Genomic DNA, 12,433 nt, shown 5'->3' with positions numbered 1-12,433 from the left:
AAAATCACAAAACAGGATTCCCACCCCCCCCATCCCTTACCACTATCCCTTAAAAATACCTATTCGGCACAGCTCTCGCAGAAACCCTGATGCAGAAATCTTATAGTCCGGTCTAGGAGTGCCCAAGCCAATTAATTTTAAATCCTTAGGAATTAATCAGATTAAAATGTACAGAAGTTTCATTCTCGTATGCATACGTGAGCCAAAAGTCGTTTCCCTTTAAGAGATCCTTTTCTTTTAAAGTTGAATTTTAGGCAGATAAGAGACTTACACTAGGGGGCAGCCAGATACTGTACTTGCTCCAATCTTAAGCAATTTTTTTTCCTCTCTCACAGCATATGCTCTGATTTAGCACTGTAAATTTTTCAGAGGACCCAACTCTGACAGCCCCTGGTGATTTTCAAAGTACCACAAGCCAGTGGTTAAAAATTGCATTGACTTGGAAGTTCAGAGGCACACAATAGGAGCCACTTTCCCTATTCATGGAACTTCAGTGTGGTGGAAGAGAAAAACACACACATACTACATTGAGGGAGAAGAGGAATTCATTGAATTCTGTTAGACGTAACTGCTTTCCACTGAGTTCAGAGCGAAACTCGGTATTTGTTCGATGCTGTATTCATATTGCGATTTAATCTAGAAAGAATTAGAGGACTGTTAGGCAGCTTTCTGCCAGGAAAGCAGCTTCCCCCTCCTTCCTCCTCTCTTTTTGAAACCTAAAGATTTACACCGGCTCTATCCCCAACTCTATTTTAGCAAAATAAATCCTTCCACTCCCTCTCATTAAAATAAATTTACATCTGCAGTAAAATGGCAGGAGGGATGCGTTTGTTTATTTGGAAAACCAATACGGTCTCACTTTTAAACCAGAGCATTTCTATTGTCATTAGCCTCAGAGAAGGACAGTGGAGAATCTCCCCCTTCCTTGCGAGGCGCTCAGGTTTCGAGAATTATTTAGCGAAATTAGCTGCAGTTCATTTTTACATTCATCTCTTCTGTCTCAACCCACTCGCAGGGGTGTTTTCAAATAAATAGCAAAGCATCTAATGGTGCTAATAGATAGTTATATCGCTGTATCCCTCGAAGAGCAAATAGTTAATCTGGGGCATTCTTCATTAATGCTTGAGCAATCAGCGTATACGGCGGCTTTTAAGCGTGTATCAATGGTTTTTCATTTTTACGATCATACGTTCAAACTATTAATATTGTGCGCCCTGTTAAAACCGCTTTCTCTTCTGATTTCTGCATTTGTTAGGACGGCGTTTACGTTTTTTTCATATGGTGAATTAATCCTGTTTACTTTGTCAGATTCTAGACAGGAAAGGTTGGTGTTGGGTTGTGCTTTGGGTTTTGGCTTTTATTTTTTTTCCTCAGGAAATTCAACATCAGCAATAATCTGTGACTATTCTGCATTTTGAACCCCCACCTTCTCCTACCCTCCCCGAAAGGTGACCTCCTCAGCTCTGGCTTGTTTGGAAATCCTAAGGCAGTTCCCCACATTTTAACCAGGAAAGATTCCTTTCCCACTTTTCTGTCTTCCCACTCCCTGCTGGTCACTGTTTCGGGTAAAGGTTATTTTTTGCTCCATGAGGATCAATGGCAACGCTGCAGCCTTGTCTTTGAAATTGAGTCGCAAAAACCTCTTCGCCCGTGGGGTCTGAACACAGCGGCTTTCCAGGCAGGACACCCTCGAGTCGAGGTGCTTTTTACAACTTTCCAGCCACCTCCGCACCTGCGGCTTTAGCCACATGTATTATTTCTGCGGCAGAAGTATGTGGGCATGCGGCAACATGAAAAAGTGTGTGTGAGGTGGTGAGGGGCAATCAATCCCTCCCAGAGCTGTGCCCAGGTCTGTGTCCCCGCGGCCGGGCTTGGTGACCGGCTGGGATGTGAGCGCCCTTATTCGCGTGTGTTCGCAGAGGAGGAATGCTCCGGCCGGGCATTTTTCTCTCTGTGTTGACATGTTTTCTATTTTATCTCTCCGTCCCTTCGCTTGTTCGAGCGTCTTTTGGCCATTTTCACCGGGAGAAGGACTCGAGTCCCCGCTCGGCTGGCCGGTGGCTCCATTCAGCGGGAAATAAACACGTCCCCGTGCTTAGCTCTGTTACATGTTCGCGGTACAGCACCGAGGCCGCGTTACAGCGGCGGGGTACGTGTGGTCATGAAAGCCCCGAACCCGCAAAACCCCGAAATAAAGTTAAAGGGGTTGAGGCGAGCGGCGCCGCGGCGATGCCGAGCGAAAGGCACGGCTGTCACGCTCGGCGGAGCGGCGTGCCGGGCTTCGCTGCTGCCTGGAGCGGAGCCGCGGTCCCCTCGCTTCGGGGCGAGCGGGAACGAGGAGCGCTCGAGCGGAGCCCCCGCGCCCCGCCGGGGCCGGGCTGTGCGAGCGGCCGGTCCCGGAGCTCCGGCGGCGGGCAGGCTCCGCTCGGCTCCGCTCGGCTCCGCTCGGCTCCGCTCGGCGCAGCCCGGCCGGGCTCGGCGCGGCTCCGCGGGCGGCCGGGGCACGGCTCGGGCGGGCGGCCGGGGCACGGAGCGGCCGCGGCGAGCGCAGGTGCCCGGAGCGGGGCCGGGGGGCTCCGCCGTGAGACCTCCGGCGGGCGCCAGCCCGTACCCCGCTTCCCGTCCGCTTGCGGGGAACCTGCGGCCGCCCCTTCCCCGCGGCGGCGGCGGCGGCAGCGCCGGGGCTCGGCTTCACTTCATTCCGTGGAGTTTTACCTCGCTTTAGCGCCCGCTTTCCGCTTTGCACCCGCCGCCCCCTCCGACCCCCGGGGCCGTGCCCCGGCGGGCAGCCCCAGGTGAGGCGGCGGCGGCGCCGCGCTCCGCACGCCGGGCTCGCCTTAACCCCTGGCCCCGGCGGGGCGTGAGGGCGCGGGGCGGCGGGCGCGGGGCGGCGGGCGGCGCTAGGACCGCGCGGGCGGCGGCGGCGGCCATGGCGGGCCGCGCAAGGGCGGCGCGGCCCAATGAGGGCCGGGGGGCGGGGCGCGCGCTCCTGGCCAGTCAGGCGCCGGCCCGGTTGCCTTATAAGGCGCGCGGTCGCCATGGCGACGCGCGCTGAGTTGCAGCAGCCGTGTCAAAGTTCACTCTCCCGCCAGCGGGGCGAGCGGCCGGCGGGGAGCGCGCTCGCCGCTCCTCGGCCCACACGCCGCCCGCACCGCCCGCCCGCCCCGCCCCGCGCCGCCCCTCCCCGTCGCCGCGAGGGGAGGGGAGCGGGGGGGAGCCCCTGCTTCTTTTTATTTTGGGGCGGGGGGGGGGGGAGCGCTGGCGCGCTCTCCCCGTGGTGATTTTTTTCCCCTCCTCCCTCCCTCCCCGGCTGAGGAGCGATGCTGCGCGCTGGGTTATGATCCTTCCCTCTCTCTCTCTCTCTCTCCCTCCTCCTCCTCCTCCTCCTCCTCCTCCTCCTCCTCCTCTCCTCCTCCTCCTCCTCCTCCTCCTCCTCCTCCCGCTCCCCTCTTTTATCATCCTGGCTGGCTGGGCGCTGCTGCGCTGGCGAGTTGACTCCTTCCCTCCCCCCCGCCCCGCGGCCCCCCTCCCCCTGCCCGCGCCGTGAGCACCGGCGGCGCGGAGGCGAGAGCCCACTTGCGAGGCGGCAGAAGCAGCATAAGGCAGCGCGGCGGCGGCGGCAGCGGCGGCGGGAGCGGCGGCGGCGGGAGCGGCGGCAGCAGCACCCGAGCGGCGGCGGGAGCGGGAGCGGCGGCGGGGACGCGGCGCGGCGGGAGCGGCGAACCGGCGGAGCGGGGCAGAGCGGAGCAGAGCGGCGGCGCCGGAGAGGAGGAGGAGGAGGAGGAGGAACAAATAAACAATCATAATAATAATTCATAATAATCGTAATCGTAACGATAATAAGAATTTTTTTATAAAACAAAAAAAAAAAAAAAAGAGAGCGAGGAGGAGGAGGAAAAAAAAAAAAAGCCAACAGCCCCCCCACACCCCCGAGCCCAAAAGAGGGAGCGAGTGAGAGCAAGAGCGCAGCGGCCGGGCGGAGCGGCGGAGAGGAAGAATTAAAGCGAGCGAAGGAGGGAGGAGAGACAGAGCAGAGAGAGAGGAGGAAAGAGGAGGAGGAGGAAAAAAAAAGCCCACAAAAACAAAGCGATCGCAGTTGATGTTGCTGCTGCAAGCTGGACTTCCAAAAACTACGGCGAGACCGACCGCTCTCCGCGCCGAGAAGAGTCTCCTCCGCTGTGCGTGTTTTTTTCCGCTGTGTGTGTAATCTTTAACCTTTTATTCATTCTTATTTTGATGGCTTTCCTGAATGGCTGACTGCGAGCTTCCCTGGACCTGGCCCCCAGACACCCGCCTCTCCTCCTTCAACTACTCTGCTGCAGATCAGCTCTAAGAGAGAGAGAGGGAGATCTTTGAAGAGATTTTTTTTTTTTTTCTCCTCTCTCTCTCTCTCTCTCTCCCCCTCTCTCCCCCACCCCCACCACCCCTTTACTTTGCTCTCCTGGAGCCCAGACAATCGACTCGCACCTCGCCCCCCCGCACACACACCTCCATCGCCCCGTGCTTCTGCACCTTCGCCGGTACCGGGAGATCCCCCCCACCCCGACCCTCCTGAAAAAAAAAAAAAAAAAAAAAAAAAAAAGGCAAAACAACAAAAGAGAGAGAGGGAAAGAGAGAGAGAGAGAGAGAGGGGAGGACAAAAAATAAAAAGACTGCTGCAAAGCTGATCTGAAAAGCAAAGCAAACAAACTTTGAAAATAAAGGGGGAACAGGAAGTTTGGCAACGGTGTCCAATAGATATGGCAATGGTAGTCGGTGCGTGGCGAGACCCCCAGGACGATGTGCCCGGAGCTCAGGGAACGCAGCCTTCGCAAGCCCCGCCGGTGCAGGGACCCCCGGCCGGGGCCCCGCACACCCCACAGACCCCGGGGCCCGGGGGCCCTCCCAGTACGCCAGCCCAGACCAACCCGCCGAGCCAGCAGAACCAAGGAGACAAGCAGCAGCAGCAGCAGCACATTGAATGTGTGGTTTGTGGGGACAAGTCTAGTGGCAAACATTATGGCCAGTTTACCTGCGAGGGTTGCAAGAGTTTCTTCAAGCGGAGTGTAAGGAGGAATCTCAGCTACACTTGTCGTGCCAACAGGAACTGTCCCATTGACCAGCACCACCGCAATCAGTGTCAGTACTGCCGCCTCAAAAAATGCCTCAAAGTTGGCATGAGACGGGAAGGTATTGGGATTTCATTTGTTTTGCAATTTTTTTTTCACTCGCTGCGTTTTGGGGTTTGTTTGGTTTTTCTTTTTTTATTATTTTTAAATAATATATATAATTACTCTTAGTATTTTTAACCTTCCTCTCCAAACCCCAAACCCAACCAGAACCTTTCCTCCCCCCCAAACACCCCCCTCGAATAAACCGGCCAGAAACTTTCTCGTAATGAAAGAAAGCGGTGTTGGGGAGGGTGGGCAGGGAGGCAGGGGCTCTCGCATGCTTTCTCCTGCACTCGTAATTGATTTGTGTTTGTTTTGATTTTGCTGATGGAGGTTTATTGAAAGTGGATTTTTAGTTTCACGCTGCTTAGGAGAGAGATGATGATTCTGACGTGTGGTTACTTTTCCTTCGTGTTTCCTCCTGCATGCTCAGCCTTAGCCCCCGTCCCCCGAGCAGCCCTGTGTGTGTGTGTGTGTGTGTGTGTGTCTGTGCGTGTGTGTACACACACAGACACGGAGCCTCCCGAGATGCACACACATACACACACACACACACACACACACACATATATATATATCCTCCAGCACCCTGCCTTAGATTGCAATTTTACACAGGCGGTTCAAATTACTATTACAATGGGACTCACCCTACCGAGGCTCTACAGCACTCCACTGTGGATTCCCAGCCGGATTTTTTTCCTCCTTTAAAAATATATGTACACACACACATCTCCACGCGTGTGTGTGTGTGTGTGTATATACACACTGCCGTGTGCCTGCCTTTCCTGGTTGTTATTACCTCACTTTTCTCTTCTTCCTCTTATTTTCTTGTTCCTCCGGGAGAGGCAGGAGGGGGTAGAAGGGATGGGGTGGGGGGTGTAAGGAGCAGTCCAGAAGTAAGTGTGGGGTGCTCGGATCTCTGCAAGTGGAGTCTTTGTGATATAAAATTAGACGGGAAATGTGAGCCTGCAGTTTTCCAGTGCGTGCTCTGTGTCTGGACGCTGCTATGTAGGTTAAGGGTGAGGGGGCTTGGGACTCGCCGGGCTCCTCTCTTTGTGTTTCTGCAAGAGTAACTAACCTTGGAATACAGGCGATAACAAATATAAATCAAGCACATTTTTAGGCGTTCTCCCTTCTTGTCGTCTCTCTGCCTCTGAGCCCTTTTTCTCTCTCCTTTTTCTCTCGCTGTCACCGTGTAAATTTATTAACAAAATGAAAGGCCCACTTTCCATGGGCAGCGGGGGAAGGTGCCTTTGGATAATGCCCTCAGCCTCACCAGGGGACCTGCCGGGGATGTTGTGGGGTGATTTTGCCTCCTTTGGTATTTTTTACGAGAGTGGGGGATATATAATACCAGCAGCAACAATGTATTCAGTGGGCGAGAAACGCGTGTGGGACCAGAGCCGGGGATTTCGAACTGAAGTGTTTCTTCCTTCTCCCCTCCTCCTTCCCCATCCCGCTCCCCCAGCCTCAAATCAATGAACTGGTTTAGGTGTAATGGAGAAAAACCACACAAAGACGTATCCTGCATCTCTTGAAGGAGGGGGTGGCGGTGGAGGGGAGGGGGGGATAACTGGACTGTGGTGTGTTTTGGGAAGTGAGGAGCCGGGCTCTCTCAGCAGCCCTGGCCGAGCCCACAGCGTCCCTCAGCTTTTATTGTTGCTTTGACTTGACCCGAGAACTGCGGAGCCTTAGAGCGGGGCTGGGGCTGAACTCTGGCTGGGAAAATGCATGTTCCCCCTGAAGCTGGCCGGGTCCGGGGTCACACAGGCACGCACAAGCACACAAAGCAGGCTGTATTTGAACCGATGGTCGCAATTCAGATATTAATAGCTGTAGTTTCTTCTTTATTTACTGCAGCGGTCCAGAGGGGCAGAATGCCACCCACACAGCCAACTCATGGTCAGTTCGCCTTGACAAATGGGGACCCTCTCAACTGCCATTCCTACCTATCCGGATATATCTCCCTTCTTCTGAGAGCAGAGCCCTACCCCACCTCCCGCTTTGGCAGTCAGTGCATGCAACCCAACAACATCATGGGCATCGAGAACATTTGTGAACTGGCAGCTAGGATGCTCTTCAGCGCGGTGGAGTGGGCCAGGAATATCCCCTTCTTCCCAGACCTCCAGATCACAGACCAGGTGGCCCTCCTGAGGCTGACCTGGAGCGAGTTATTTGTCCTCAACGCTGCCCAGTGCTCCATGCCCCTCCACGTAGCTCCGCTCCTGGCAGCTGCTGGCCTCCACGCTTCGCCAATGTCTGCTGACCGAGTGGTCGCCTTTATGGACCACATACGAATCTTCCAAGAGCAAGTAGAAAAACTGAAAGCATTGCATGTCGACTCTGCAGAATATAGCTGTTTAAAGGCCATAGTCCTCTTCACCTCAGGTAGGCGGCATTTCTTTGCTCCTTTTTTTTTTCTCCTTCCCCGGGCCCCCCTTGAGAACTGCTTGCTCTTGCAAAGTGTTATTGCCTGCACCCCATCCCCTCTCCCTGCCCCCCGAGAACCAGCGCGGTCTCTTTTCCTTTTAGGAAGCGGTGCCCTGTGCTCTCCCCTGCAGGGCCTCGGATCCGAGCATCCCATCTTCCAGGGATTGCAAATCAGAAAAAAAAATGAAATAAAAATAAAACACACACACACACACTTTTTTTTTTATTATTTATATTTATTTTTTTAAAAAGAATTTAAAAAAACAGCCAAAATACACCCCAACCCTAGCTGAATAAGGCTGGGGACTGGGAAAGAAGGGGCCCGGGAAGAGGCACCCATTCGCCACGAGAGACTGCGCTCTTCCCATTGAAAATAATATTTTATTTAACAGTATAGCTCTGGGTTGTTGCATTTAATGACACGCATCCAAACAGCAGCAAAATCTGTTTGATGTTGTTAAATACAAGTCGTCCTATCAGTGAAACCACTTTAAAAAGAGGATCATTTTATGGGCAGCCAGGAAGGGAAAAAAGCCCTGCAGGATTAAAAATTGAATTAAAAAAAAAAAAAAAAAAAGTTAAATGCGCAAATCTGAGTTTAAAATATGTTCCCTGCCATCCCATAAAATAAAATAAATCAACTTTGCAAAGAGCTGTCTCTGATTTAAACTGAATGTGGCAGTGAGCAGTTCTGTGTCATTTAAGCTAAGGGGAAAAGTTTGCATTTATACCCAGCAGGAACTGCATAGTCCAAAGCGAGCAGCGGGTGCGAAAAGATCATTACCATAAGTAGACAGGGATAGTATGGAAAAGTAAGAGGAGGCTGAAGCTGCCGCTCCGCAGTGTAATTCCGGGGTGGCACAACCATGACTCTCCCGAGGAAAAGACCTCGAGGTGTTTCTTAGATAATCAAAGAGGGGAGGGGGGGGGAAATATGTGTCAACTTTTGCTGCCTAGAAATAGTGCATGAGTTATAAAGCAATAATTGAGTGCGTTGTGAAATCTAATTAGCTTGCACTAGAGTTTAACCTGGGTGAGTAATAATCCTGATATTAACTCTGGAGGCTAAATTTTTTTTTTTTTTTTTTTTTTTTTCCTTCTGAGGGAAAGAAAAAAAAAAATCTGCTTGCTAATTTGTGCAATACGTTATCTCAGATCACTAACTTTGAGGCTGCACCGGCAACCCAGTGTGCTGGAGCCCTCGAAGTTTGGGGATTAAATTTAAAAATACATATATTTCGCCTGTAACTCATTTGGACGCTTGGGAAAGTGGCCACGCGATAAACATATGAATGGAAGCAGGACCTGCAAAATAATTACTCATCAGAGTTTTTTAAAGCCTGATATCAGGAAACAGGAAAAAAATGTAGTTTATGTGGGAAAAGAAGGGCTCACAATCCGTTCCTTGTTGTGTTAAAGGGGGTCTGGGGAACGAAGTCATTTTCTGGACTTTGTCCAGGTTCTGGGTCGTGACCTAAACTTCCTTTTATATATTATTGCTTTACACATAAAAAACTTCTCCTTTTTTTTTTTTTTTTTTTCTTCTCCCCCCCAATTACTCATGCTAAATCCTAAGGTGATCAATGAGCAGGGCACATCTAGCCACAGGGAGACAGAGATCCCAAGTGGGAAGGGATGTCCGTGGGGTGCTTATTTTATTTTTCTATCGTTTTTCTAGAATGCATTTTCCTCTCCCTCGCTCAGCCGCTCAGCGAGGATCCCACACACGCTCACATCCCTCCCCAGCCCCTGCCCAGCTCACACCCACACCAAGGAGTTTATTTCCAATCCTGCCTTTTCTCCCAAATCACTTTTTTTTTTTCTTTTTTTTTTTTCTTTTTTTTTTTTTTTCCTTCTGAGAAAACAATCGTCCGATCCTGTCGTAACTGTTTAATTTATGACTATTTTCAAAATGGGAGGCCTGGCGTGTAAATTGCCTCCCAACTAGATAAACGTTTCTTGTTATCTGATTCTGGGGAAGACAGCCGCATGCAAAAAAATATAGGGTGATGCTTGCAGCTTCTGCAGCACCCCAATAACCCTCCCTGATGTAAAGCAGACGCACATAGATGCATATAATGTTTGCTGCAGCCTCTTTTAAGAGGGAGGGGGGAAAAATCTGGGTTCTAATGACTCGCAGAATATGCATGTGTTAGCCCTGTGCCTAGGAAAGCCACAGGGAGGTCAGGTCACAACCTGTGCTCTTTCAGCACAGACGTCTCTGATTTAAAGGGAACTTATTGTATTTTAGCGTATCAGGAAAAAAAAAAAAAAGAAAAAAAAAAAAAAGAGAAAAAAATGTCCAGACCCTATCAGGGAGTTTTCTTCTTGTAAGGGCCTTTAGGTTTAAAAAGAAGAAGAAGAGGAAAAAAAAAGAGGGGGGAGTGGAGGGGGGGGAAGAAAGAAAGAGAAAAGAAAAGAGGGGGGAAAAGAAACAGCTCAAATGAACAGAGAGATCACAGTTTGCATGGCTGCCTCTGAATAGGCTAAACTGACAAGATCAGTTTTAAAGGGCCACTTAAATCAGTTTCAAAGACTGAAGAAAAACGCGTTGTCTTCTTTGGGGGAGAATCTGTTGCTGGATCCGGGGCGCCATTATCTTTGGCTGGGCCAGTTTTTTATTATTATTATGATTTCTATCACTCTGAGTAGTATTCCTTCTCATCACAGGGTTAGGCTCTCCCCAATTATTTTCCAAGGAGGGGGGGTGTGGAGAAATAGTGGCTCCCTTTCCCCCCTTTTGACTCAAGCCCTCCCCGCCCCCCCAGCCTTTCCCCCAGAAAATACAGATATATGAAATTAGGCTTGGCCAGCACCTCCATGCCAACCCCTCAGGTCTGTCGTGCCATTAGAAATCTCGACTCTGGGAGCTGAGCTCAGTCCTAAAGGAGACCCTCTAGAAGAGAGAGAGAAATACAAACACTCACACACATGCACAGAGAGATTGTCCCTTTTGGTAAAACCCACTTAAACTCTGGGGGGCAAGGTGATGGCGCACGATCGACTCTTAAACCTAGGCATTTCAAAAACAAAAAAAAAACCAACCCAAAAAGCATCAAATTAAAAATTAAAAAAAAAAACCAACACAAACCACCAAAACCTTTTTAATCTGATGATTGCTTTCTTTTTTTTTTTTTTCTTTTCTTTCTTTTTTTTTTTTTTTTTTTTTTTTTTTAATACACTTTCTTCTAGATGCCTGTGGTCTCTCTGATGTAGCCCATGTTGAAAGTTTACAGGAGAAGTCACAGTGTGCTTTGGAAGAGTATGTTAGGAGCCAGTATCCCAACCAGCCAACACGATTCGGGAAGCTATTACTACGTCTCCCCTCCCTTCGCACTGTCTCCTCTTCTGTCATAGAGCAATTGTTTTTCGTCCGTTTGGTAGGTAAAACCCCCATAGAAACCCTAATCAGGGATATGTTACTGTCTGGCAGCAGTTTTAACTGGCCTTACATGTCCATTCAATAAAACATTCGAGAGAGAGGGAAAAAAAAAAAATAAATAAAAATAAAACAAGACAAAAATTTCAAAAAAAAAAAAATTTCAAAATTGAGAAGGGAGATGAGAGTGAAAGGAAAGCAAATGACATTTGGGTTCTGGTTGTTTCTTAAATTTCCTTCTGCTAAGAAAGGATGTAAAAGGATGTTACAAGTTTGCTAAGAGAAGACAGGAAAAAATTAATGGACTGTGAATTAAAAAAAGAGACTGTCAAATGAACTTTTACAGAATGCATTAAAAACTCCCGTGTCGTTCAGAAAAAAACTTGCTACTTATCATTTTTTTTGTAAAAAATAAAAAAGAGGGAAAGAAAATAAGAAAGAAGAAGAAAAGAAACGATGGTGGGCTTTTTCTTTTTTTCTTTTTTCTTCTTTTTTTTTTCTTTTTTGGGGGTAAACTTTTTAAAAAAATCTCGCTTAAAGTGCATTTAAAGGAAATTTGGAGAAAATTAGCAGAACGGAAGAAAGTAAGTCTTTTTTTTCCAAATTATTAATTGTCCTATGTGTCTATGTACCTATAGCTGTTCTTTTTTGTATTTTTCTGGTTTCAAACCAGTTTATTCTGTGGTTCTATAATAATTTTTGATATAACCTTGGCTTCTTTAAAAAAAAAAAAAATAAACTGTGTATCCTTAAAATATATGTTCTGAAAGAATTAAAACTGAGTCCACGAAAGTATCATAGGAAGAAAGGAAAAGAGTAAAAAAAAAAAAAAAAAAAAAAAAACCCTCAACAACACAATGATGGAAGCGCACTTAAGGTGGTGACCCAAAATCTAGCTTGAAGCTGAGAGAGCTATAATTATATAGACCCGAATGAACCACACGTGTCATATAAACTCCCCCCAAATCTAGGTTTTTTTGATATTTCGGACAGAAAATGAACTGTGGGGATTTATTATAGGTAGAAGGATTTTGTGTCCAAGACACACTACGGTTTTGATTTAAAAAAAAAAAAGCAAAAAAACAAGCAAACAAGCAAAGTGAACTTTTGTAATTTGAATTGGGTTCCACATAGTTCATTATGAATTGTTATTAAACTCCTCTATCTGTTTGTATATTTGCAAGCCCTTTGTATTATAATAATTGTTGATATTTTCCCTTTTTAAAAAATACCATTGAAATCAGCATGACAAAATAACACTGTTGGCACTTATAGATAACGTGATTGATTCAGTATCTTAGAGTTTACAGTTTTGTGTTTAAAAAAACTGAAGGTTTTTTTTTTTTTTTAAGTGCAACATTTCTGTATACTGTAAAAGTTATAATAACTGAACTGTTTGGTCGAGTCTTTGTGTGTTATATTCCAAGGAAAATTGAAAGTATTCAGAAATTAAAATATTATTTGATATCTGAAA

The 12,433-nt window shown here is 48.4% G+C and overlaps 1 protein-coding gene and 1 long non-coding RNA gene across 6 annotated transcripts in view; one reads left to right on the top strand and one right to left on the bottom strand.

Moving 5' to 3' along the window:
• Positions 1–1,519, bottom strand: part of LOC111934016 (uncharacterized) — a 25,676-nt gene extending 24,157 nt beyond the window's left edge. Inside the window, exon 1 of one of the 2 annotated variants that reach the window (XR_015275596.1) lies at positions 60–1,519. This is a non-coding gene — a long non-coding RNA (uncharacterized LOC111934016). The remainder of the gene's footprint in view (positions 1–59) is intronic. The other variant, XR_015275595.1, reaches the window with a different exon arrangement.
• NR2F2 (nuclear receptor subfamily 2 group F member 2) overlaps positions 1–12,433 on the top strand; it is a 14,282-nt gene extending 1,849 nt beyond the window's left edge. For 3 of the 4 annotated variants that reach the window (XM_086848331.1, XM_086848329.1, XM_086848330.1), the window contains 2 exons: positions 7,011–7,538; positions 10,773–12,433. In XM_086848331.1, the coding sequence (XP_086704457.1) occupies positions 7,011–7,538; positions 10,773–11,047 (803 nt within the window). In that variant the 3' untranslated portion in view covers positions 11,048–12,433. Of the gene's footprint in view, positions 1–3,815; positions 5,170–7,010; positions 7,539–10,772 lie in introns of those variants that run through there. The other variant, XM_023933861.2, reaches the window with a different exon arrangement.

Source organism: Cyanistes caeruleus, chromosome 13 (assembly GCF_971803275.1).
Source record: "Cyanistes caeruleus chromosome 13, bCyaCae1.hap1.1, whole genome shotgun sequence".
Taxonomy (NCBI): Eukaryota; Metazoa; Chordata; class Aves; order Passeriformes; family Paridae; genus Cyanistes; species Cyanistes caeruleus.
This window is presented reverse-complemented; position numbering and strand designations above follow the sequence as displayed.